The sequence below is a fragment of the Rattus rattus genome, chromosome 16, assembly GCF_011064425.1.
Source record: "Rattus rattus isolate New Zealand chromosome 16, Rrattus_CSIRO_v1, whole genome shotgun sequence".
Classification (NCBI taxonomy): Eukaryota; Metazoa; Chordata; class Mammalia; order Rodentia; family Muridae; genus Rattus; species Rattus rattus.
The window spans coordinates 15374879-15400888 of record NC_046169.1 but is presented as its reverse complement, the minus strand read 5'-3'; the positions used below and the strand labels follow the sequence as shown (position 1 = coordinate 15400888).

The following is a 26010-nucleotide window of genomic DNA, read 5'->3' as shown; positions in this document are numbered from 1 at the left end:
CCAAAATGTATCATTCCCCTGACCCCAACATACCAATTTTGAGTAAAATCTTTAGGGGTGTTTATCTCTGTGTGGGACATAAATTAATTGGTATCTTGGGTGATATCTCCCAGAAGAGATCCAAGGTGTGTCATTTGGTGAATATCCCTTTGCCATTTACCCAACATCTCTTTGTCTCAGCTGCAATCATAGGTCCTTCAGGACAGGGAACATTTCATCTCTCACAGATGGTGTTCCCTCTTCCCTTGTACTTGGCTCATGTCAGGACAACTCTGTTTTACCATTGAGGAAACAATTGTTAGTTAGGAAGGGGATCCCTGACAGTAAAATAAAAATTACAATTTTTTGTTCCATGAGAATGAGTACAAAACAATGAAGGTTAACCACGACCAGCAGAAAATATGAATAAAACTGAAGGAAAGGCCATCCAGAGACTGCTGCACCTAGGGATCCATTTCATCTGCAGACACCAAACCCAGACACTATTGCTGATGCCAAGAAGTACTTACTGACAGGAGACTGGTATACCTGTCTCCTGAGAGGCTCTGCCAGAGCTGGACCGATACAGATGCAAAAGCACACAGTCCAACATTGGACTGAGTGCAAAGTTCCCAATGGAGGAGTTAGAGAAAGGACCAAAGGAGCTGAAGGGATTTGCAACCCACAGGAAGAACAACAATATCAACCAATCAGACTCCACAAAACCCCCAGGGACTAAACCACTAACCAAAGAGTACACAGGGGACCCATGGCTCCAGCTGGATATGTAACAGAGGGTTGCCTTGTCAGGTATCACTGGGAGGGGAGCCTCTTGGTCATGTGGGGACTTGACCCAGGGTAGGGGAATGCTAGGTTGCTGAGGCAGGAGTGAGTGAGCAAGTGGGGGAGCACCTTCATAGAGGTAGGGGAGTGGGGAGGGCATGGGGGCTTTTGGAGGGGAAACTGGGGAAGGGGAAAACATCTGAAATGTAAATAAGTAAAATAACCAATAAAAATGAAAAAAAAATTCCTTTGACTTTGGAAACTGATGATCTGATATTATGTCAAGCATCTGCCATAGTAAGGGTTTTACTGCTGAGAACAGACACCTTGACCAAGGCAACTCTTACAAAGGTCAACATTTAATTGGGGCTGGCTTACAGGCTCAGAAGTTCAGTCCATTAACATCAAGGCGGGAACATAGCAGCGTCCAGGCAGACATGAGGCTGGAGGAGCTGAGAGTTCTACACCTTCAACCAAAGGCAGACAGGAGATGGCTAGCTTTCAGACAGCTAGGAGGAGGGTTTCTAAAGCCTATCCCCACAGTGACACATTTTCTCCAACAAGGCCACACCTACTCCAACAAGGCCACACCTCCTAATAGTGCTACTTCCTGGGACAAGCATATTCAAACCGCCACAGCATCTCAATAAAGAAATAGTAACAAGAAGTCCTGTTGGATAGGCTAAGAAATTGGGGTGGGAAGGTGTATGAGATGCATGTTTAAAACCAGAGGCAACATCTGGACGCTTCCAAGACTAACTTAGTAGAGGTGAAACCAGTTCAGTTGTAGAATCTGCATTACTGTGGGCTGAGAGGGCTCAGAATCTGAGCAGGGATGGTGAAATTTCATGGAGTCACATGTCCTGTTGGTCCTGGAAGGCTGTGACTCACGTAATTGTTGCAATGATGACTGTGTTTCTATTCCATTCCAATAGCAAATGGAGATTTCCTGGGTTGAAGAAGGAAGTCTGATTAACACCTCAGATGAGGCGTGTTGGTATGATCAATAGGCAATGGGCATGCCTGTGAGGAACTTATATGCTTTTTCTGCCTACCAGTACCTGCAGAAGAAATTCCAGAGAAGATAATACTGGGGGTTGAAGCATCCTGGAAAGCATTGCTAGCTAATTGTTAGCTTATGGTTTAAGTCAAAGGGTGACATTTGGTCAGAATCCAAAGAAGGCTGTCCAAGAAGAAAGGGAAAAAGGTTACTTGTGGGTTACAAACAGGGATGGAAATTTATTCAGAAAGTTCCCTAAGGTAGGAAGAGAGACAAGAGGGAGATGAAGAAAAATCTCTGTGGTAGAGATTTATAGAGTTGCACACAGGTGAAGGGCTGGAGGTCTAGGTATAAACTGATTCAAAAGATTATGTGTCGATACCTTGGCTCAATAAAGCTGGGGAAAGAGGGTTTCATTTTTTCTTTATTTACCCCTCCTGCGTGTGTGTGAGAGAGAGAAAGAGAGAGGCGGGGAGTAAGGGGGAGGGGGAGGGGAATGAGGAGGGAGAAGGAGAGGGAGAGGGAGAGGGAGAGGGAGAGGGAGAGGGACAGGGACAGGGACAGGGACAGGGACAGGGAGAGACTTATTCTGCAGTCCTGGAACTCAGTGTGTAGGACCAGATTTCTAATCATAGAAGTCTGCCTGTCTCTGCCTCAGAAGTGAGGGATTAAAGGCCTGTGCCGCCACATCTGGATGCTGTGATTGTGATTGCAATGTGCAGAACTTTCCATTATCGTCTGTCTCTTTCATCCCCAGCCCTGCCCTTTCAGGATGTTTCCTGAGTCTTAGAAGGAGTGGCATTAATGTTCTCTTTAGGGGTGAGCGCTGGACTATCATTCACTCTCAGCCTTTTTGAGCAGCCAGGAGTCTCTGCATTCACTGCCATTGGTTGCAAAAAATGTCTTTGATTAAGGTGGAGAGTAGTGTATCTCTATGTCTACAAATGTAAATTTTTAGAAGGCAGTTTGGGGCCAGAAACTCTATTTGATTGCTTTCGCTCTTTTATATCCAGTTTCTTTTTTCCCATCATTATTTCTTCTTTACATATCAATTGTTATTCCCTTTCCTGGTTTCCAGGCCAACATCCCCCTAACCCTAACCCCTCCCCTTCCCATTCTATATAGGTGTTCACCTCCCCATCCTCCCCCCAGTATTGCCCTCCCCCCAAGAATCCCTATCACTGGGGATCCAGACTTGGCAGGACCAAGGGCTTCCCCTTCCACTGGTGATCTTACTAGGATATTCATTGCTACCGATGCAGTTGGAGCCCAGGTCAGTTCATGTATAGTCTTTGGGTAGTGGCTTAGTCCCTGGAAGCTCTGGTTGGTTGGCATTGTTGTTCATATGGGGTCTTGAGCCCCTTCAAGCTCTTCCAGTCCTTTCTCTGATTCCTTCAATGAGGGTCCTGTTCTCAGTTCAGTGGTTTGCTGCTGGCATTCGCCTATGTATTTGCTGTATTCTGGCTGTGTCTCTCAGGAGAGATCTACATCCGGTTCCTGTCGGCCTGCACTTCTTTGCTTCATCCATCTTGTCTAATTGGGTGGCTGTATATGTATGGGCCACATGTGGGGCAGGCTCTGAATGGGTGTTCCTTCAGTCTCTGTTTTAATCTTTGCCTCTCTCTTCCCTGCCAAGGGTATTCTTGTTCCCCCCTTTTGAAGAAGGGTGAAGCATTCACATTTTGGTCATCCTTCCAGGTTTCATGTGCTCTGTGCATCTAGGGTAATTCAAGCATTTGGGCTAATTTCCACTTATCAATGAGTGCATACCATGTGTGTTTTTCTGTGATTGGGTTACCTCACTCAGGATATTTTCCAGTTCCAACCATTTGCCTATGAATTTCATAAAGTCATTGTTTTTGATAGCTGAGTAGTAATATTCCATTGTGTACACGTGCCACATTTTCTGTATCCATTCCTCTGTTGAAGGGCATCTGGGTTCACTCCAGCTTCTGGCTATTATAAATAAGGCTGCTATGAACATAGTGGAGCATGTGTGTTTGTTATATGTTGGAGCATCTTTTGGGTATATGCCCAAAAGAGGTATAGCTGGGTTCTTAGGTAGTGCAATGTCCAATTTTCTGAGGAACCTCCAGAATGATTTTCAGAATGGTTGTACCAGTCTGCAATCCCACCAACAATGGAGGAGTGTTCCTCTTTCTCTACATCCTCGCCAGCATCTGCTGTCGCCAGAGCTTTTGATCTTAGCCATTCTCACTGGTGTGAGGTGAAATCTCAAGGTTGTTTTGATTTGCATTTCCCTTATGACTAAAGATGTTGAACATTTCTTTAGGTGTTTCTCAGCCATTCGGCATTCCTCAGCTGTGAATTCTTTGTTTAGTTCTGAACCCCACTTTTTAATAGGGTTATTTGTCTCCCTGCCATTTAACTTCTTGAGTTCTTTGTATATTTTGGATATAAGGCCTCTATCTGTTGTAGGATTGGTAAAGATTTTTACCCAATCTGTTAGTTGCTGTTTTGTCCTAAAAAGAGTGTCCTTTGCCTTACGGAAGCTTTGTAGTTTTATGAGATCCCATTTGTTGATTCTTGATCTTAGAGCATAAACCATTGGTGTTTTGTTCAGGAAATTTTCTCCAGTGCCCATGTGTTCGAGATTCTTCCCCACTTTTTCTTCTATTTGTTTGAGTGTATCTGGTTTGATGTGGAGGTCAATGATCCACTTGGACTTAAGCTTTGTACAGGGTGATAAGCATGGATCGATCTGCATTCTTCTACATGTTGACCTCCAGTTGAACCAGCACCATTTGCTGAAAATGCTATCTTTTTTCCATTGGATGATTTTGGCTCCTTTGTCAAAAATCAAGTGACCATAGGTGTGTGGGTTCATTTCTGGGTCTTCAATTCTATTCCATTTGTCTATTTGCCTGTCTCTGTACCAATACCAGGCAGTTTTTATCACTATTTCTCTGTAATACTGCTTGAGTTCAGGAATAGTGATTCCCCCCGAAGTCCTTTTATTGTTGAGGACAGTTTTAGCTATCCTGGGTTTTTTGTTATTCCAGATGAATTTGCAAATTGTTCTGTCTAACTCTCTGAAGAATTGGATTGGTATTTTGATGGGGATTGCATTGAAAGTGTAGACCGCTTTTGGTAAAATAGCCATTTTTACTATATTAATCCTGCCAATCCATGAGCATGGGAGATCTTTCCATCTTCTGAGGTCTTTTTCAATTTCTTTCTTCAGAGGTTTGAAGTTTTTATTGTACAGATCTTTTACTTGCTTGGTTAAAGTCACACCGAGGTATTTTATAATATTTGGGAGTTATTATGAAAGGTGTCGTTTCCTTAATTTCTTTCTCGACTTGTTTCTCTTTTGTGTAGAGGAAGGCTACTGATTTATTTGAGTTAATTTTATACCCAGTCACTTTGCTGAAGTTGTTTATCAGCTTTAGTAGTTCTCTGGTGGAACTTTTGGGATCACTTAAATATACTGTCATATCATCTGCAAATAGTGATATTTTGACTTCTTCTTTTCCGATCTGTAGCCCCTTGATCTCCTTTTGTTGTCTGATTGCTCTGGCTAGAACTTCAAGAACTATATTGAATAAGTAGGGAGAGAGTGGGCAGCCTTGTCTAGTCCCTGATTTTAGTGGGATTGCTTCAAGTTTCTCTCCATTTGTTTAATGTTAGCCACTGGTTTGCTGTATAATGGCTTTTACTATGTTTAGGTATGGGCCTTGAATTCCTATTCTTTCCAGGACTTTTATCATGACTGGGTGTTGAATTTTGTCAAATGCTCTCTCAGCATCTAATGAAATGATCATGTGGTTTTGTTCTCTCAGTTTGTTTATACAGTGGATTACATTGATGGTTTTCTGTATATTGAATCATCCCTGCATACCTGGGATGAAGCCTACTTGATCATGATGGATGATTGTTTTGATGTGTTCTTGCATTTGGTTTGCAAGAACTTTATTGAGTATTTTCGCGTCGATATTCATAAGGGAAATTGGTCTGAAGTTCTCTTTCTTTGTTGGGTCTTTGTGTGGTTTAGGTATAAGAGTAATTTTGGCTTCATAGAAGGAATTTGGTAGTACCCCGTCTGTTTCAATTTTGTGGAATAGTTTGGATAGTATTGGTACGATCTGGACCTGGGCCATTTTTGGTTGGGAGACTTTTAATGACTGCTTCTATTTATTCAGGAGTTATGGGGTTGTTTAAATGGTCTATCTGTTCCTGATTTAACTTGGGTACCTGGTATCTGTCTAGGAAATTGACCATTTCCTCCAGATTTTCAAGTTTCGTTGAATATAGTCTTTTGTAATAGGATCTGATCATTTTTTGAATTTCCTCTGATTCTGTTGTTATGTCTCCCTTTTCATTTCTGATTTTATTAATTTGGACACACTCTCTTTGTCCTCTGGTTAGTCTGGCTAAGGGTTTTGGTTCTGTTGATTCTTTGTATAGTCCTTTTTGTTTCTACTTGGTTGATTTCAGCTCTGAGTTTGATTATTTCCTGCCTTCAACTCCTCCTGGGTGTGTTTGCTTCTTTTTGTTCTAGAGCTTTTAGGTGTGCTGTCAAACTGTTGATGTATGCTCTCCCCTGTTTCTTTCTGCAGGCACTCAGAGCTATGAGTTTTCCTCTTAGCACAGCTTTCATTGTGTCCCATAAGTTTGGGTATGTTGTACCTTCATTTTCATTAAATTCTAAGAAGTCTTTAATTTCTTTCTTTATTTCTTTCTTGACCAGGTTATCATTGAGTAGAGCATTGTTCAACTTACATGTATATGTGAGTGTTCATTCCTTATTGTTATTGAAGACCAGCTTTAGCCTGTCGTGGTCTGATAGGACGAATGGGATCATTTCCATCTTTCTGTATCTGTTGAGGCCTGTTTTGTGCCCAATTATATGGTCAATTTTGGAGAAAGTATCATGAGGTGGTGAGAAGAAGGTATATCCTTTTGTTTTAGGATAGAATGTTCTATAAATATTTGTCAAGTCCATTTGGTTCATAACCTCTGTTAGTCTGTCTACGTCTCTGTTTAATTTCTGTTTCCATGATCTGTTCATTGATGAGAGTGGGGTGTTGACATCTCCTACTATTATCATGTGAGGTGCAATTATGTGCTTTAAGCTTTAGTAAGGTTTATTTTATGTATGTAGGTCCCCTTGTATTTGGAGCATAGATATTTAAGATTGAGAGTTCATCTTGGTGGATTTTTCCTTTGATGAATATGATGTGTCCTTCTTTATCTTTTTTGATGACTTTTTGTTGAAAATTAATTTTATTCGATATTAGAGTGGCTACTCCAGCTTCCTTCTTCAGACCATTTGCTTGGAAAATTGTTTTCCAGCCTTTTACTCTGAGGTAGTGTCTGTCTTTGTCTCTGAGGTGTGTTTCCTGTAGGCATCAAAATGTTGGGTCCTCATTGCATATCCAATTTGTTAATCTGTGTCTTTTTATTGGGGAATTGAGTCCATTGATGTTGAGAGACATTAAGGAATAGTGATTGTTGCTTCCTTTTATCTTCGTATTTGGAAGTGAGATTATGTTTGTGTGCTTCTCTTTGTTTTGTTGCAAAATGATTAGTTTCTCGCTTTTTCTAGGGTGTAGCTTGCCTCCTTGTGTTGGGCTTTACCATTTATTATTCTTTGTAGGGCTCGATTTGCAGAAAGATATTGTGTGAATTTGGTTTGTCATGGAATATCTTGGTTTCTCCATCTATGTTAATTGAGAGTTTTGCAGGATACAGTAACCTGGGCTGGCATTTGTGTTCTCTTAGGGTCTGTATGACACCTGCCCAGGATCTTTTTGCTTTCATAGTCTCTAGTGAGATATCTGGTGTAATTCTGATAGGTCTGCCTTTATATATTCCTTGACCTTTTCCCCTTACTGTTTTTAATATTTTTTCTTTGTTTTGTGCATTTGGTGTTTTGACTATTACGTGATGGAAGGAGTTTCTTTTCTGGTCCAATCTATTTGGAGTTCTGTAGGCTTCTTGTATGTTTATGGGCATCTCTTTCTTTAGGTTAAGGAAGTTTTCTTCTATGATTTTGTTGAAGATATTTACTGGTCCTTTGATTTGGAGTCTTCACTCTCTTCTATTCCTATTATCCTTAGGTTTGATTTTCTCATTGTGTCCTGGATTTCCTGTATGTTTTGGGCCAGTATCTTTTTCCGTTTTACATTATCTTTGACAGTTGTGTCGATGATTTCTATGGAATTTTCTGCTCCTGAGATTCTCTCTTCTATCTCTTGTATTCTGTTGGTGATGCTTGTATCTACGGCTCCTTGTCTCTTCCTTTGGTTTTTTATATCCAGACTTGTCTCCTTTTGTGCTCTCTTTATTGTTTCTATTTCCATTTTCAATTCCTTCACCTGTTTGATTGTGTTTTCCTGTAATTCTTTTAAGGATATTTGTGTTTCCTGTCTAAGGGCTTCTACTTCTTTACTTGTGTTTTCCTGTATTTCTCTAAAGGAGTTCTTTATGTCTTTCTTAAAGTCCTCCATCATCATGATCAAATATGATTATAAATCTAGATCTTGCTTTTCTGGTGTGTTTGGATATTCAGTGTTTGCTTTGGTTGGAGAATTGGGCTCTGATGATGTCATGTAGTCTTGGTTTCTGTTGCTTGGTTTCCTGTGCTTGCCTCTCGCCATCAGGTTGTCTCTGGTGTTACCTTGTTTTGCTATTTCTGACAGTGGCTTGACCGTCCTATAGGCCTGTGTGTCAGGAGTGCTGTAGACCTATTTTCATGTTTCTTTCAGCCAGTTATGGGAACAGAGTGTTCTGCTTTCATGCATGTAGTCGTTCCTATCCACTGGCTTTTAGCTTTCCCAGTGGGCAGTAACCAGAAGGACCTGCCCCTACTTCTCATGGGTCCTTGTGTGCTGGGGGCCCAGATGGTGCTAGGCGTTTTCCTCTAGAGTCAGAAATGTGGGCAGAGAGTAGTTGCCTCTGGTTTCTCAAGCGTGTCTTCCCCTCTGAAGGTCTAACTCTCCTTCCCATGAGATATGGGTGCAGGGAGCTGTTTGACCAGGTCTGTTCAGATCTGGGCATATTCTGGACCACAGGGCTCCTGTAGCTTGACTGCCCCTATCTTCCTGTGCTCCAAGGTCCTATACAGTTTCCTTTAGGGTCATGGATGTGGGCAAAGGTGGGTAGAAGTTTCGGTCTCTTTTGCTCTGCAATCTCAGGATTGCCCACATGTCTGGGCGATCAGTTCTCTCTCCCACAGGGTTTGAGGGCAGGGAGCTGTGGACCAGGATCAGTGAGGTTTGGGCGCCAGCTAGAAACTGAAGTGTCTGGCACCAGAGGAATTTTGCCTTTGAGTGTCCTGAGTCCACCAGGCAGGTCACTTGGACCAGAAAAGTTGGTCTTACCTCTGGTCTCTGGCCTGAGGTCACTCCTCGGGGCTTGGTTTCAGCTTTTTATGAGGGCAGCAACCAGAAGGGCCTGCCCCTCCTTCTTCTGGGTCCCTGTGCACCTTACATCCAGTTTCTTTACCACAAGAAACTATCTTAACTATTATTCAGATCACCTATGTTTGGTAAGAGAATGACAAGTTGAGTATGATAGTATAAGGCTTTAATCTCAATAGGCAGATCTCTGTGGGTTCTAGCCTGGTCTACATAGCACATACCACATTAGACAAGGCTACATTGTGTGACCTTGTTTCAAAAAAAATGACGAAGTGTATGAAATAAACATAAATAATTCACAGTACTAATATATAACATTCATAAAGCATTATGAAAACATGCTTACAGCATTTCAATTTTTATTCTTATAGGTGTACACATGATCATAAGTGATACTTATTTTTTAAAATTTTATTTGGGAGGGGTGTGTGTGTGTGTGTGTGTGTGTGTGTGTTGTGTGTACACATATATGAGTGGTTCCCCTGACCATTCCACATTCTTTTTGTCCACAATTTTTTATGGTTTGTGGTTTGATGAGATGACTCAAGTCTAGATTCTGGAGAGATCTGGGTCATTCACATTCCTGTGTGAGTTGGGGTTTTTTATTTTTTCCATTTTTGCATGTATGCTTATATGATTGCATGTGTGTGTGTGTGTGTGTGTGTGTGCGTGTGCACATGTATTTGTGGAGGCCCAAGGTTGATGTTGAGAATTATTCTCAACTGCTTTTGCATGTTATTCTTTAAGGCAAGGTATTTCAATCAGACCCAGAGCTTGCCAATTTGGTTATCTTGTTGGTCAGTTTGCTCTGGAGATTTCCCTCTCCATTTTGCAGGACTGAAATTGCAGATAGGTCACTATGCCCACCTGATCTATACATGGGTTCTGAGGATCTGAGGATCTAAACTCTGACCCTCATACTCACAAGTGCTCTAATTACTGAGCAACCTTCCTAGCCCTTGGATTTCTATTAACTTACATCATAGGTCATAGGAGTTCAAAGAAGTATCTTTGGAAACCTTCTGATTTCAGACAAGTTCCTCCTCATTCTGACTGCAGTAGCAACTCAATATCTTTTGCTTAGTCTGGAGAAATTGATATTATTTTGGCTGATTTCCTTTTCTGATTGCTCATCTTATGGTTTGTGTGTGTGTGTGTATGTGTGTGTGCATGTGTGTACATGCATGATATCTCATGAGTATATGTGTGTGTGTGTGTGTGTGTGTGTGTGTGTGCTCGATTGTGGATGTCTAAGATCAACCTCTGGTGCTCTTCTTCAGAGATAATCTATGTTGGTCTTTTAAAATTATTATTAATCAATTTTTTATTTATTTACATCCCAAATGTTGCCTCCTCCCAGTCCCCCTTCCCAGAGTCCAGAGTCCTTCTCCCTTTGCCTCTGAGAGGACACCCCTCCCTCCATGTCACCTCTCCTTGGGGCATCATGTCTCTACAGGATTAGGTACATCCTAGTGAGGCCAGACCAGCCAGCCCCCTGCTACATAAGTGCCCAGGGCATCAAACCAGCCTGTATTATGCTTTTTGGTTGGTGGCTCAGTTTCTGGGAGCTCTCAGGGGTCCAGGTTAGTCGACACTATTGGTTTTCTTGTAGGGTTGCCATTCCCCTTCAGTTCCTTCAGTCTTTTCCCTCTGTCCAATGCTTGGCTTGAAAGAGAATCTGCATCTCTCTCAGTCGGCTGCTAGTAGAGCTTCTCAGAAGACAGCCATGCTAGGCTCCTGGCTTTACGCACAACACAGCATCAGTAATAGTGTCAGGAATTGATGCCTGCCCATAGGATAGATGCCAGGTTGGGCCTGTCACTGGTTGGCCATACCTTCAGTCTTGGCTTCATTTTTGTCCCTGCACTTTTTTTTTCAGACAGGAACAATTTTGGGATGAAAGTTTTGTAGGTGGCCTGGTGTCCTCATCCCTCTATTAAAGTGGAAATTTCTGGTTTCTTTGGAGACTCAGTTGTGTTATGTGATGTTTTTCTGGAAACTGCTTTGTGAGAGGATGTGTTTGTGAAGCAGATACGTGGGAGGATATTTTGCCAAGAACAGACACATGGTGTTTTTTTGAAGGCAGCCTAGAAAAAGGGCAGGTGATGTTTTGCTGGAGCAGATGCCTGAGAGAACACATGATGTTTGGAAAGGATATAAATACAGCCCAATGGTCAGTGGACTATGCTCCACGGTATTGGTATACCTTAACGATCTTTGTTGGTCATTGTTTGTTATGATTTCATAAAGAGAAGTGCAGCAAAAACTTCTAGTGGTGTTCTGGAAGCTTTCTGCTTCTGCAGATTCGGGCCTATTGGCAGAGCCTTGCAGTTTTTTTTTTCTGGATCAACCTGCTATTGATGATCCATGAATGGTGTTTATGAATGGATTGAGCTGCTGCTGCTGATGTGTGTGAACTGAGCTACTGATACCCTGACAATGCAGATTTGATTTGCTCCAAAGAGATATTTCTAAAGAGGTCCACAACCTCCTTTGCTCTATTAACTTTTCCTTTTCATTGCCTCTGGTGGGTGGTGGGCTAGAGGGGACGTTAAAGCATTTAAGAACCCTTATTAAAAGTAGGTTTTGAGAAATCTAAGCCTACACTCCCCTGGGGGGGTTCCTCTCTGATTACTAGAGGCAGTCTCTTCAGGTTCTATATCCCTGCTGTTGGGCATTTTGGCTAAAGTCACCCACGTTAAGTCCTGGAAGCCTACCCCATCCCAAGTCTTTGGGATTTTCTAAATGTCCCTTTCACCCCTCATTACTTGCAACTGTATATTTCCATTCATTCTCTTGGTTTTCTGGACCTCTCTCTTGTCTCTCTCCTACCCTCCTTATCCCTTCCCCCTCCCAGACAAAACTCTAACTGGGACTGGGAGCTCATTGATTAGGCTAAGCTAGTTGGATCAGCCAGACTCTGTCTCCCCAGTGTTCAAATTACAAGCCAGTGTTGCCACATTAAGCTTTTTCTTATGTAGATGCTGGGATTGAACTCAAATCCTCATGCCAGCCTGTGTCCCATTGAATTTTAATCTGACAGTTGCATGTAAACCATTTACCTAGCTTCCATATTAAGTAAGACTAATATTTTACAATATGACCCATTATACCCAAATGTGTGTGTAAGCGTATTGTACCACTTGGAACTCTGGAGTTTAAGCGTATGATAAAATAAGTAATAAGGAACTCACAAGACTTTCATGAGGTTGGGCCTGTCAACATTCCATCACAGATGGGGACTGGCCCGTGAGGTGTCACCAGAGAGACTATTGACAATTAACAGTGTAATTTTCTTCACCAGTGTAGCCACAGATAAACTGCTCTTGTTTCACTAAAAAACTCCCACTGAGGCACACAGAAAAAGAAGATATGAAAATAGGAGAGGAAGTTCCTTGAGAAAAGGCGGGTCCAGTGGGAGAGGGAGAGGAATAAGGTACGGAAATGAGAAGGTGAAAATGATTAAAATTCATTATATATACATGTGTGAAACAATAAAGAATAATAAAAGCAAACATTGCACAGTGTAAATACATAGGTATACATACCTAAATAGACAGACGTATCTGTATTTCATAATGAGAAGAGAAAATACTTGTAAAGTCTATATGCTCTAGAATTTTAGAGTGGTCATGTTTTGCAAAATGTAATTATTTGAGTAATTTGAGATGATAAGTAATTAGAAACAGATGTAAATGTGTATGTAAATGTCTATATTCAAGGGCTGTGATGTTGAGAAATTAAGAGCATTGGCTACTCTTCAATTTCCAACACACACACATTGTGGTTCACCATCCTCTGTAATTTCGGTTCCAGGGGATCCAATGCCTTCTTCTGGCCTCCACAGGCACTGTATGTATGTGGCACACAGAAATAAAGGCAGGAGAAACATCCACACACATATAAAGTAAAATGATAAGAAGAAAATGTGCACGTGTAACAGTACTCAGCATATATAACAAATACACATGATGATGAAAATTTATAAAAGGAATGAGAAAATATCTTCCTGACTTTCTGACTTATTTCTTGAAGTTGTGTGTGTGTGTGTGTGTGTGTGTGTGTGTGTGTGTGTGTGTTTTCCATCACATTCTTTTCCTCTCCCTCTTCACCCAGGGGCTGAAGAAGGGAACATTTGAGGATGGAACCAGGGAACCAGACCTCTGTGGAAGACCTCACTCTTCAAGGGCTCCTTTTTTCCAATATATTTTTTTAAATTCACTTTACATCTGGATGACAGTCTCCTCTCCATCCTCTCCTCCCAGTCTTGCCCGTACAAATCCCCCTCCCCATTTCCCCATTCCCTTCTTCTCAGAGAAGGGAAAGCCCCCTTGGGTACCACCCTACCCCAGGCATCTGGTCCCCGTAAGACTAGGCACATCCTCTCCTTCTGAAGCCCAAGGATGTAGCCCAGGTAGGGGAGGGGATACAATGGCAGGCAACAGAGTCAGAGATAATTCCCACTCTAATTGTTAGGGGATCCACATGAAGATCAAGCTGCACACATGCTACAAATGTGTGTGGGGCGTAGGTCCAGCCCATGTTTGTTTTTGCTTGGTGATTCAGTCTTTGTGAGCTCCCTGGGCCCAGGTTAGTTGACTCTGTTGGTCTTGTGGAGTCCCTATCCCCTTTGGGTTCTTTAATCTTTCCCTCAACTGTTCCACAAGATTTTCAGAGCTCTGCCTGATGTTTGGCTGTGGGTCTCTGCATCTGTTTCCATCAGCTGCTGGATGAAGCCCCTCAGGAGACAGTTATGCTAGGCCCCTGTCTGCAAGCAGAGCAGAGCATCATTAACAGTGTTAGGGGTTGCCTCTCTCACATGGGGTAGGTCTCAATTTGGGGCAGTCATTGGTTGGCCATTTCCTCAGTCTCAGCTCCATCTCTATCACTGCACATCTTGCAGGAGGGACATATTGAAGGTTTGTTGAAGGGTTGAAGGTTTTGTGGGGAGGGGTTGATGTCCCCTTCCCTCCACTGGAAAGCCTATCTGGCTACAAGAAGTGGCCACTTCGGTCTCTATATTCCTTGCTGGTAGAGATCTCAGCTATTGTCACCCCATAGGCTCACCATAGCCACCCCTTTCCCAGGCTAGTAACTACCTGTTGTGCAACCCAGCACCTCCTATATCTGTCTCCTCCTGGCCTTCATGTGCTATGACCACCATGTTGCTATCTGCCACCCTTTCCACCACACTGTGCTCATGAACAGAAGAGTAGGTGTGATGGTGGCTATCACGTTATGGCTGAGTGCATCTGTGAACTCCCTCATCCACACGGCCATCTTGCTGAGCTTTCCTTTCTGCGAGCTGAGAATCATCCACCACTTTTACTGTTGAGTGTCCTGCTGCTGTGAAGTTGGTGTGTGGGGATGTCAGTCTGCATGAGACCATAGTGTACCCATCATTCTTGTCTCTACATCCTATAGATCCATTCTTCACAGTGTCATCCAGATGCGCTCAGCTGGGAGTAATAGAAATGCTTTTGTCACGAGCAGCTTTCACCTCCCTGTGGTTTTTCTCTTGTATGGTGCCTGCATGTTCTCTTATGTGAGGCCTTCCAGCATATCCAGCAGGGTAGATACAGACAGGATGCTCGTGGGCTTTATTCCCTCCACAGAGGTCAGACCTCTGTACCCAGAGGGACATTGATGCAGGGAACCCCTTTCTTCTGGAGTATTCACACAAGTGGTAAATCCTTGGCAGGGACTGGAGAAACAAAGCTTTTTTTTTTTTTTTTTTTTTTTTTAGATCTTCACAGACTTTGAGCAAATTATTGGCAATGTCTAAGCAACTATTGCTGTCTTGTGGAAAACCTGTGAGCATAGAATTGCTTGAAAAGAATTTAAGAGACACCTGGTATAGTTTTTAATTGCATAATGAATCCTGGCACCTCAAGTTACTGAAGGTCTAGTCTTTGTATGCTCTTTGGTTTGGGGTTCAGTCTCTGGGAGCACCTAAGAGTCCAGGTTACTTGATTCTGTTGGTCTTTCTTTGTGAAGAACCCTTCAGGTTCTTCAATCCTTCCACAACTCTTCCACAAGATTTCTTTACTCTTCCTTTTTATTTCTTTTTATTTTTACTGGCATTTAGGAGCATAGGCCCTGGATCTGGGGCCCTAACAGGCCAGGCTGAGCCACCTATCTGCACCTGTACAACAAAGACTAGGGAGCAGGGGATGGAGGGGCCAGCAATATGACACAATACAAAGATTAAAAGATCCATTCCTGTACCCAAATCCCATGTAGGAGAGAGCTGAACTCCTGGAAGTACGGACAATCCTGAGAGCTCAGGACAGACTGCAACCTCTGCCCACTTCTGTCCACATTCCAGGCCTCTGGATACAGGAATATAGGAACAGTCAGTGGCAGAAAACAGCTGGTTTCTACCTGTGCCCAGAACTGAACTGAACCGGTACCACAGCTCCCTGCACCCAACCCCATGGGGGAGAGAGCTAGACCCTCAGAAGTGTGGACACTCCAGAGAACCCAGAGGAGATGAATACTTTCTGCCCACATTCCTGACTCAAGAAGAAATCGTCTAGTGTCATCTGTGCCCCCTGGGCACAAGGACCTAGGAGCAGTCAGGGGCAGGACCCTTTAGGTTTCTGCCTGCACTGAGAGCTGAAAGTCAGTCACCAGGACCACCTATATACCTGATAGCAGAGGTAAGACCAACTTTTCTGATCCAAGCAAACTGCTTGGTGGACTCAGAACACACAAAGGCAGAAGTCTTTTTGGACAGGATACTTCCAGTTTCTGGCTGCTCCTGAAACTGAATTGAACTGGTACCACAGCTCCCTGCACCCAAATTCCATGGGAGAGAGAGCTGGACCCTCAGAAGTGCAGACACTCTGGAAAACTCAGAGGAGACAAATACTTTCTGTCCACATTCCTGACCCAAGAGGAAATCCCCTAGTGCTATCTGTGCCCTCTAGGCACAGGGACCTAGGAGCAGTCAGGAACAGGACCCTTCTGGTTTCTGCCTACACCGAGAGCTGAAAGCCAGTCTCCAGGAGTGCCTACACACCTGAGAGCAGAGCTTCCTTTTCCCAGATCCAGTTGAAATAAAACAGGTCTACAGGAGTCCTGGCGCATAGGCCTACAGGAGTGCCAAGCCACTTTCAGAAACAGCAAGGCAAGCTAACACCAAGATAACTTGGCATCATCAAAGCAAATACACTGGAAAAGCAAGATTCAGATTTAAAATCACATTTTGTGATGATGATGGAGGACTTTAAGAAGGACATAAATAACTCCCTTAAAGAAATACACACAACAACACAAGTAAACAAATGGAAGTCCTCCAAGAGGAAACACAAAAATCCCTTAAAGAATTACAGAAAAACACAACCAAACACAGGTGAAGGAAATGGATGAAACCATCCAGGATTTAAAAATGGAAATAGAAACAATAAAGAAAGCAGAAAAGGAGACCCAACCCTGAGATAGAAAACCTAAGGAAGAGATCAGGAGTCATAGATGCAAGCATCACCAACAGCATACAAGAGATAGAAGAAAGAATGTCAGGAGCAGAAGATACCATAGAAAACATTGACACAACCATCAAAGATAATGTAACATACAAAAAGGTCCTAACACAAAACATTCAGGAACTCCAGGGCACAATGAGAAGATCAAACCTAAGGATAGAAGAGAGTGAAGACTCCTAACTTAAAGGGCCAGTTAATATTTTCAACAAAATTATAGAAGAAAACTTCCCCAACTTAAAGATAAAGATGCCCATAAACTTACAAGAAGTCTACAGAACTCCAAATAGATTGGACCAGAAAAGAAATTCCTCCTGTCACATAATAGTTAAGACACCAAATGCACAAAACAAAGAAAGAATATTAAAAGTAGTAAGGGAAAAAGGTCAAAAAGGCAGACCTATCAGAAATACACCAGACTTCTCACCAGAGACAAAGAAAGCCAGAAGATCCTGGACAGATGTCATACAGACGCTAAGAGAACACAAATGCCAGCTCCAGCTACTGTATCCAGCAAAACTCTCAATTAACACAGATGGAGAAACCAAGATATTCCACAACAAAACCAAATTTATACAATATCTTTCTACAAATCCAGACCTACAAAGGATAATAGATGGAAAACTCCAACACAAGGAGGGAAACTACACCCTAGAAAATGCAAGAAAATAATCTCCTTGCAACAACACCAAAGAAGAGAGACACACAAACATAATTCCACCTCTAACAACAAAAATAATAGAAAGCAACAATCACTATTCCTTAATCTCTCTTTTTTAAAGATTTATTTATATGTGAGTACACTGTAGTTGGTCTTCATACACTTCAGAAGAGAGCATCCTATTACAGATGGTTGTGAGCCACCATGTGGTTGCTGGGAATTGAACTCAGGACCTCTGGAAGAGCAGTCAGTGCTCTTAACCTCTGAGCTATCTCTCCAGCCCTCCTTAATATCTCTTAACATCAATAGACTCAGTTCCCCAATAAAAATACATAGACCAACAGACAGGATGTGTAAAGAGGACCCAGAATTTTGCTGCATTCAGGAAACACACCTCAGCGACAAAGACAGACACTACCTCAGAGTAAAACGCTGGAAAACAATTTTCCAAGCAAATGTTCCCAAGAAACAAGGAGGAGTAGCCATACTAATATTGAATAAAGTCTTCTTTCAACCAAAAGTTATCAAAAAAGATAAGAAAGGACACTTTATGTTCATCAAAGGAAAAATACACTGAGATGATCTCTCAACCTGAATATCTATGCTCCATATGCAAGGATACCTACATTTGTAAAAGAAACCTTACTAAAGCTCAAAGCACACATCACAACTCACACAATAATAGTGGGAGACTTCAACAACCAACTCTCATCAATGGACAGATCATGGAAACAGAAACTAAACAGAGACATAGAGAAACTAACAGAAGTTATGAAACAAATGGATTTAACAGACATCTATAGAACATTTCATCCTAAAACAAAAGAATATACCTTCTTCTCAGCACCTCCTGATTCCTTATCCAAAATTAACCTATAATCAATCATAAAAGAGGTCTCAACAGATACAAGAAGATTGAAATAATCCTATACATCCTATCAGATCACCACAGACTAAGGCTGGTCTTCAATAACAACAACAAGGACAGGAAGCCCACATACACATGGAAGCTGAAGAATGCTCTACTCAACAATAACTTGTCAAGGAAGAAAAAAGAAAGAAATGAAAGACTTCTTAGAATTTAATGAAAATGAAGGTACAACATACCCAAACTTATGGGACACAATGAAAGCAGTGCTAAGAGGAAAACACATAGTTTTGAGTGCCTCCAAAAATAAACAGAAGAGATCATACACTAGAAGCTTGACAGCACACCTAAAAGCTCTAGAACAAAAAAGCAAATACACCCAAGAGGAGTAGATGGCAGGAAATAATCAAACTCAGGGCTGAAATTAACCAAGTAGAAACAAAAAGAACTCTATGAAGAATCAACAAAAACAAGAGCTTGTTCTATGAGGAAATCAACAAGATAGACAAAACCTTGGTCAGACTAACCAGAGGGCACAGAGACAGTATCCAAATTAATAAAATCAGAAATGAAAAGGGAGACATAACAACAGAAACTTAGGAAATTAAAAAAAATCAGATCCTACCTCAAAATCCTATACTCAACAAAACTGGAAAATCTGGATGAAATGGACAATTTCCTAGACAGATATCAGGTACCAAAGATAAATCAGGATCAAATAAACCATGTAAACAGTCCCATAACTCCTAAAGAAATAGAAGCAGTTATTAAAAGTTTCCCAACTAAATGTGGCCCAGGACCAAATGGGTTTAGTGCTGAAATCTATCTGACCTTCATAGAAGACCTAAAAGCAATGGCCGTTCAGAGTCTGCCTCACCTGGATCCAGCCCATATGCATACAGACACCAAACCCAGACAATATTTTTGGTGCATGCTGACAGGAGCCTGATAGAGCTGTCTCCTGAGAGGCTCTGCCAGAGCATGACAAATACAGTGATGAAGGCTCACAGCCAGCTATCGAACTGAGGATGATGTCTCTATTGGAGGAGTTAGAAAAAGGATTGAAGGAGCTGAAGGGGTTTGCAACCCTATACAAACAACAACACCAACCAACCAGAGCTCCCAGGGACTAAACCACCATCCGAAGAGTATACATGGACAGACCCATGGCTCCAGCTGCATATATAGCAGAGGATGGCCTTTTAGGGCTCCAATGAGAGGAGAAACTCTTAATCCTGCCAAGGCTGGACCCCAAATGTATGGGAATTTTGGGGGGGGGGGGGGGGAAGGGTTGGGTGGTTGGGTGGGGGGAACACCCTCATACAAGAAGGGGGAGGGTGGATAGGATAGGGGGTTTATGGATAGGAAATTGGGAAATGGGATAACATTAGAAATGTAAATAAAAAATATCCAATAAAACAAGGAAAGAAAAACTTCAAGGAGCTATAAGATTAGGTTGTTAGGGTACAGTGTTCAGGGCACTGTCATCTGTGGGGAGAGTGGAGGTCCAGCACCTGGTACACTCTTATGGAAAGTTAGAGTTAAAAACTTGTGTCTGGGGGCTGGAGAGATGTCTCAGCGGTTAAGAGCACTGACTGCTCTTCCACATGTCCTGAGTTCAAATCCCAGCAACCACATGGTGGCTCACAACCATCTGTAATGGAATCCGATGCCCTCTTCAGGTGTGTCTGAAAACAGCTACAGTGTACTCACATAAATAAAACAAATAAATCTTTAAAAAAAAAAACTCGTGTCTGGCTAATTGCCAATCACTTTACCTTCCCTCTGAAGTTTATATCCACTCAAGATGGAGAGCTCTGAGCCTACCTAATATATTGAGCTAAGGACAAAGCTTCTTATGTCCCACAGGACAGTTTACAGTTGCGCAGTATCTGCCAGCAGTGAGGCTTGCAGACATAGTGCCTGATTGATTCTCTTGGGTCTTTCAATACAAAGATCAATGTTCTGTTTGCCTCTTAACACTCCAGGGACACCCCCCTTCTTACACATTTGTTTAGATTTTGTCAATAAGGATGGATGGGAAGCAGCAAGAAAGATCCGTATTTCAAAACAAGAAAACATGACTCTAGCTATGGTTCATCTTGGTTAATTGATCCCTAGTGAGAATATTCTTGCATAATCTCCAGGGTCAACTATTCCCAGATACCTTTTCCCTCTCACCCCACAAACTCCAAGTAAATAAGGTATTAGTGACTTAATTTCTCAATGGGCAGAACACATAATAGCTGGTGTCTGTGCTAGGTGTTCCCAGGAGATATCCAGGGTGTGTGCGACGTGGGAAAGTCCCTATGCTATCAATTTAGTGATTTCAGCTTAGCTCAGGTGGCATCACATGACCTCTGGGCTTGGAGAGGTTTCATTTCTCACACAAGGTTCTTATCTTCCCTCAGGACTGGCTCATGGCAGGGCAAGTCTATACTGGTGTCTTTAGTTACTGTCAAGGAAACATTTGTATAGTCAGAAAAAGGCTTCTTGACTGGGCATACTGAATTCAACCTTAATAACAGAAGAAGAGAATACATATAAAAAGAGAGCTTTAGTTATCCAAAATAGCAGGGAGATCCAAATAATTTTTTCTTAGCTTTGGGAATGTGATAATCAAAACTGTATCACATCTCTTCAAATTCCTGTTGCCCAAGTTCTTGAGCTGAATTAGAAAGGTGTTTCTGACGTGGGTACTCTCTGAAATCATTGGATGGACAAGAATAAGGAATAAGAATTGAGAATTGTATGGCTAAGTATGTATGCATGTAGATCTTTCAACTGCAGAAATAATTAGAAGCAGCATGGGAGAACCGCATGTCTCTAAAAATTTCTTTATGTATGAATGTAGTATGTATTAATTTATGCATGTATGTGTATACATGATATGTCTGTGATTTGTGTATGGAAGTCAGAGGACAATGTGTAGGAGTTCATTTTTCTTATCCCATCATTTGGACCCTGGGGATTGAATTTGGATTGCCAAGCTCGGAGGAAGATTCCTTCAACCAATGAACCACCTTCTGGACTTACGGTTCATATGTTAATCCACATATGATGAGATTGAAGTAAATTGATAGCTGTAAAGATGAGATGTTGAACTGCCTTTGTTAGCATACAGCATAAGAAATGTGTCTCTTCATTGGTTAAATCCCACTTTGAAGAATGCATTTGGTTCTGAGTTCTTTGCTTGAAAATATAAACAATCTGGAATATATGATGATCTTAGGAGATCTTTTCTATGCGTTGTGTGAAACTTTTCCCCAGGGAGACATGATATATATATTCTTCTTACCCCAGAATTCGTGACAGACCAAAGCAATGAGTATACCTAGGTTCAATTTGGTGAGCCAATGAGTTTATTGGAGAGTGGGAAAGTGACTACTTGCAGGAGCAGGGAGAACTGAAAAGTAGCTGCTTGACAGAAGAGTCCATCCCAACACTTATGAAGATTCCTGAAGCTCTCTGCATGACCTACAGTCTGGCTCAGTGTGAAGGGAGTCTCTTCTTAGCAACTGGTTAGAGTCTCCTGGTCCAGCAATTTTTTTTTTACTGTTTTTATATCCTTGGGAAGGGACTCTCAAGCTTCCCTAGATGTGTGAAATTGTTGACTTCTTGAGTTGTTCTCTCCTTCATGGAGGTGGTGTTTCCATTAGAAGGAAATTGCTATACAATCATAGGGAGAGGGGGGAAAAAAGCAAATAAAGATAGGGTAATACTTGTAATACCAATTTAGAGCATTCTCTCTTTTTTTGAGTCATTCTTCACTATGGAAATTAAGTAGCCAATCTTATTAGTATTCAGATGAGAACGGGATACAGTATAGATAGGGAAGCTTGGCTGATGAAATGCTACAATCCTAGTTTCTCCTGTCTGTGACTCACAATTTGATGGGTACAAATATATGCAGGAGACAGCTCTGGCTCATTGTTTGGGAGCATGGATCTAGCTTCCTTGCTATATTTTATCTTATCACTCACATGTTTCTTTAAACCAACAGTTCTCAGCCTGTGAGTTGTGATAAAAATATCTATAGTATGACTCATAACAGTAGCTAAATTACAGTTATGAAATAGCAACAAGAATACTTCTACAGCTGGAGGTCAGAACTATATTAAAGGGTTGCAGCATTAGGAATGTGGAGAATCACTGCTTTAAACTTTACTTGACTTCTACATAAGAACAATATGAAATACAGTGACTCTCAGGGCTACCTTGTATAGAGCCAAAAACTCGCTAATCTTTTAAGAAAAGAAGGAGGTAGAAACACCGATTTCCCCTCTTGACAATTCCATGTGTATTGACAATGTATCTTGGTGATACCCACACTGATTCCTTCCTTTCCTTCCTCCTCCATGTCCGTCTCTCACCTTTATGTACTCTTCCCCTCTTTCATTTGTAGCTTAGTCTGGTTCACACTCCTTGGTGGAATGCTGGTTGATTTTGCTGGCTTGATCTTGTTAAGTTAATTATAACTGCAGTGAGCTCATGAGTGTGACAGCCGTATGTCCAAAATATAGCATGTTGCAACACTCCCCATGGACATCTGACAATTTTCACCTAAGTCTCAGGGATCAACCTTGGGAAGTCAGGCTTGCATGATATCTTACATTATACTTCTGGAGATATCGTCTCAGCGCTTAAGTTGGGCTTTCAATAGCCTGTAGATATTCTGGAATTTCCCAGTGATGATCATTTTCAAGAGAGATTTTTAGGTTTCTCTTTTTAAAAGTATCATTTGAATAATTAGAGTTGTTGGACAATTTGAAGTAGCTATACACCTGTACAAAAATGTTCATGTGTGACCCACTATCATATCAAATGAATCTATACAAAATTAAAAAAATGTAAATTAAAGAGAAAAAATTCTTCACATTTTTTCCTAAGGAAAAATCGCTTTTTGTGAAGTGATAGTTCTTGTACCACATTACTGTCCTCTCTGTGTTCCCTTAGGGACGGAGAAGAGAGCATGTGGTGGTGGAACCATACCTCTCTGGAAGACTTCATCTTTCAAGGGCTCTTTGATGACTCCTTCAGCCACCTTTGTTTTTTCCTCTTGGTCACGTTGGTCTTTCTTACTGCAGTGAGTGGCAACGACCTCACCATCCTTCTCATCTGTACTGACTCTTTTCACACCAATGTTCTCCTGCTCAGCCAGCTCTCCTTCATCAATCTGATACACACCTCTACAACCATCCCCAAGATGGCTAGCAATTACCTGTCTGGCAAGACGTCTATCTCGTTTATGGGCTGTGCCATCCAGCACTTCCTGTATCTATCTCCGGGTGGTGCAGAGTCTCTCCTCCTGGCCTTCGTGTCCTATGACCGCTATGTTGCCATCTCCCGCCCTTTATGCCACACTGAGCTCATGAGCAGAAGAGTGGGTGTGATGATGGCTGTCATGTCATGGCTGAGTGCATCTGTGAACTCCTTAATTCACATGGCCATCTTGATGAGCTTCTCTTTCTGTGGGTCAAGAATCATCCACCACTTCTACTGTGAATTTCTAGCTGTTTTGAAGCTGGTGTGTGGGGCCATCACTGTGTATGAGAACACAGTCTACACCAGCACTATTATACTTCTTCTTCTCCCCATAATCCTTGTCTCTATATCTTATGGATTCATTCTCCACAGTGTCATCCAGATGCGATCAGCTGGGAGTAAGAGGAATGCTTTTGCCATGTGCAGCTCTCATCTTGTTGCGGTTTCTCTCTGGTATGGTGCCTGTATATTCTCCTATATGAGGCCCAGGTCCCAGCTTACCCCATTGCAAGACGAAGTTGGTTCTGTGTTCCTTTCATTATTGCTCCCACACTGAATCCCTTGATTTATACTCTCCGGAATAAGAATGTTGCTAAGGCTCCAAAGAAAATATTGAGGAGTGATGTCGGCTTGCTCTAAATGGTCTTTATTATGTTGAGATATGTTCCTTGTGTCCTTAGTCTCTCCACGGCTTTTGTTGTGAAGGAATGGTGGATTTTTCTTATGAGATGATCATGTGGAATTTTTTCTTTTAGTATGCTTATGTGGTGGATAATATTTATGTGTGTTGAACTGTCTCTGAATCTCTGGCATGATGCCAGTCAGGGTGGGTAAATGATGATACTTAATGACAAACTTGAAAGCTCAGAAAAAAATAATACCAAAAAGGAGTAGATTGGAAGAAACACACTCAGGTCTAAAATTAGTAAAATTAAAAAAAAAAAGCAACACAAAGAATACCATAAAAATATGTATACCACCAAACTGGAAAACCTAAAACAAAATTATGAAATTTTTATTTTTTATTTAAATAGAATTGTAATCACTCATTTATCCCTCTTCTTTCCCCAACTCCCACCAGCAACCCTCCCTTGAAATGCCCCACTACATCTCCTACTCTCGAGTCGAAAGCATTTTTCTTTTATTATATTTGTAACATGCATAAATGAATAAATACAACCGCTGAGTCCTCTCTTGCTCAACCTCTTCTGGGATTCCCAGGGTCCAGGCTTTTGTACTAAAACCGGTCAATAAGCATGATTATATTTATGTCTGAGCCCAATCCTTTCTTTATTGCTGTTAAAACTGAACTTTGATTTGTTGGGAACACAGAAAAAGACAAACAAATTCATTCTCGATAAGGTTATGTATTTTTAATACCTGCATGATTAATTTCAGATCAATGTTCTATAGTTATCATATGTACCTGTCTCTAATTAGAGTTGCATTTGCTGTTACTCATCTATGACTTATGCCTGACTGTGAGTCATCTGTCTCCTCTAAGGACTTGTAGCTGCCAGTCAAAGGTAGGAAGTGTATGCATCAATAAGTGTCAGAGGTTAGGATGTATTTCTGGTACATCTCATCTTCAGCTTAGTTCTTACTGTACATGTTTCTTCACGTTGAAAGATATTACCTTACATAAACAAGGTTCACAAAAGCATCTTTCCTCTTATAAACCTTACACATTGGTTTAGCCTTAATGCTGCCTGGGTTTTAGTCTCAAGAAGTGTCTAGGCTATCCCACCCTGTCAGAGTATAGGTCATATTATATATAATTACAAGATCCTCTTAACTAAGTTCTGTTTTTCAGAGCAAAACGTGGTTAGTTCTCGAAAGGCTTTACATCTTATGTGTGTTTGTGTGTATGAACCTAGTCGTATGTCTGTTTGCACGTGTGTGTTTGTGTGTGTGTGTGTGTGTGTGTGTGTGTGTGTGTGTGTGTGTGTGTGTGTGTGTGTACATGTTTGGAGATAAGAGTCAACATCAAGTGTCTTCCTCAATTGTTCTCTACCTCACTTTTTTTTTCTTTTTCTTTTTGGAGCTGAGGACCAAACCCAGGGCCTTGCACTTGCTAGGCAAGCGCTCTACCACTGAGCTAAATCCCCAACCCCTCTACCTCACTTTTTGAGGCAGTGTTTCTCAATGGATCTGGAACTTGCTGATTTGGCTACACTGACAGGCCAGTAACTCCAAGGGATCCTCCTGTCTCTGTCTCCCGTGGAGTTACAGGTGTGGCCTTTTGTGCTTGGATTTTAGGGATTCTGATTTATATTCTCAAATTTATATGGTGAACACTTCATTCATTGAGGTTTCTCCTAGCCTGGTTTTACATTTTAAAATGTAAGAGGCTTTGAATTTGGATGAGCTAATTAAGTTGTCAGCATACAGGACACAGCAGTCTCTTCAGGTTTTTGTGTATTCTGTGTTCTTCAGTTGGGAGCATAACCATGGAGCATGTTCATACTATCCTTTACAGTGCTTGACTTGTGACTCTTGATTTATCCCTACCAGGATGAAATTGGGTATTGGTTCTAGAAGACACATGTGGGATCTGCTGATGGGGGCGTCACAGGCAAGAATTT

The 26010-nt window shown here is 41.7% G+C and overlaps 1 protein-coding gene across 1 annotated transcript; it reads left to right on the top strand.

Annotated features, from left to right (window-relative positions):
- Window positions 1–23132: 23132 nt before the first annotated feature.
- Window positions 23133–24064, top strand: LOC116885886 (olfactory receptor 2AE1). Its single transcript, XM_032887205.1, is given in 2 exon segments — window positions 23133–23958; window positions 23961–24064. Coding segments are annotated over 2 exon segments (930 nt in total).
- The last annotated feature ends 1946 nt before the right edge of the window (window positions 24065–26010 follow it).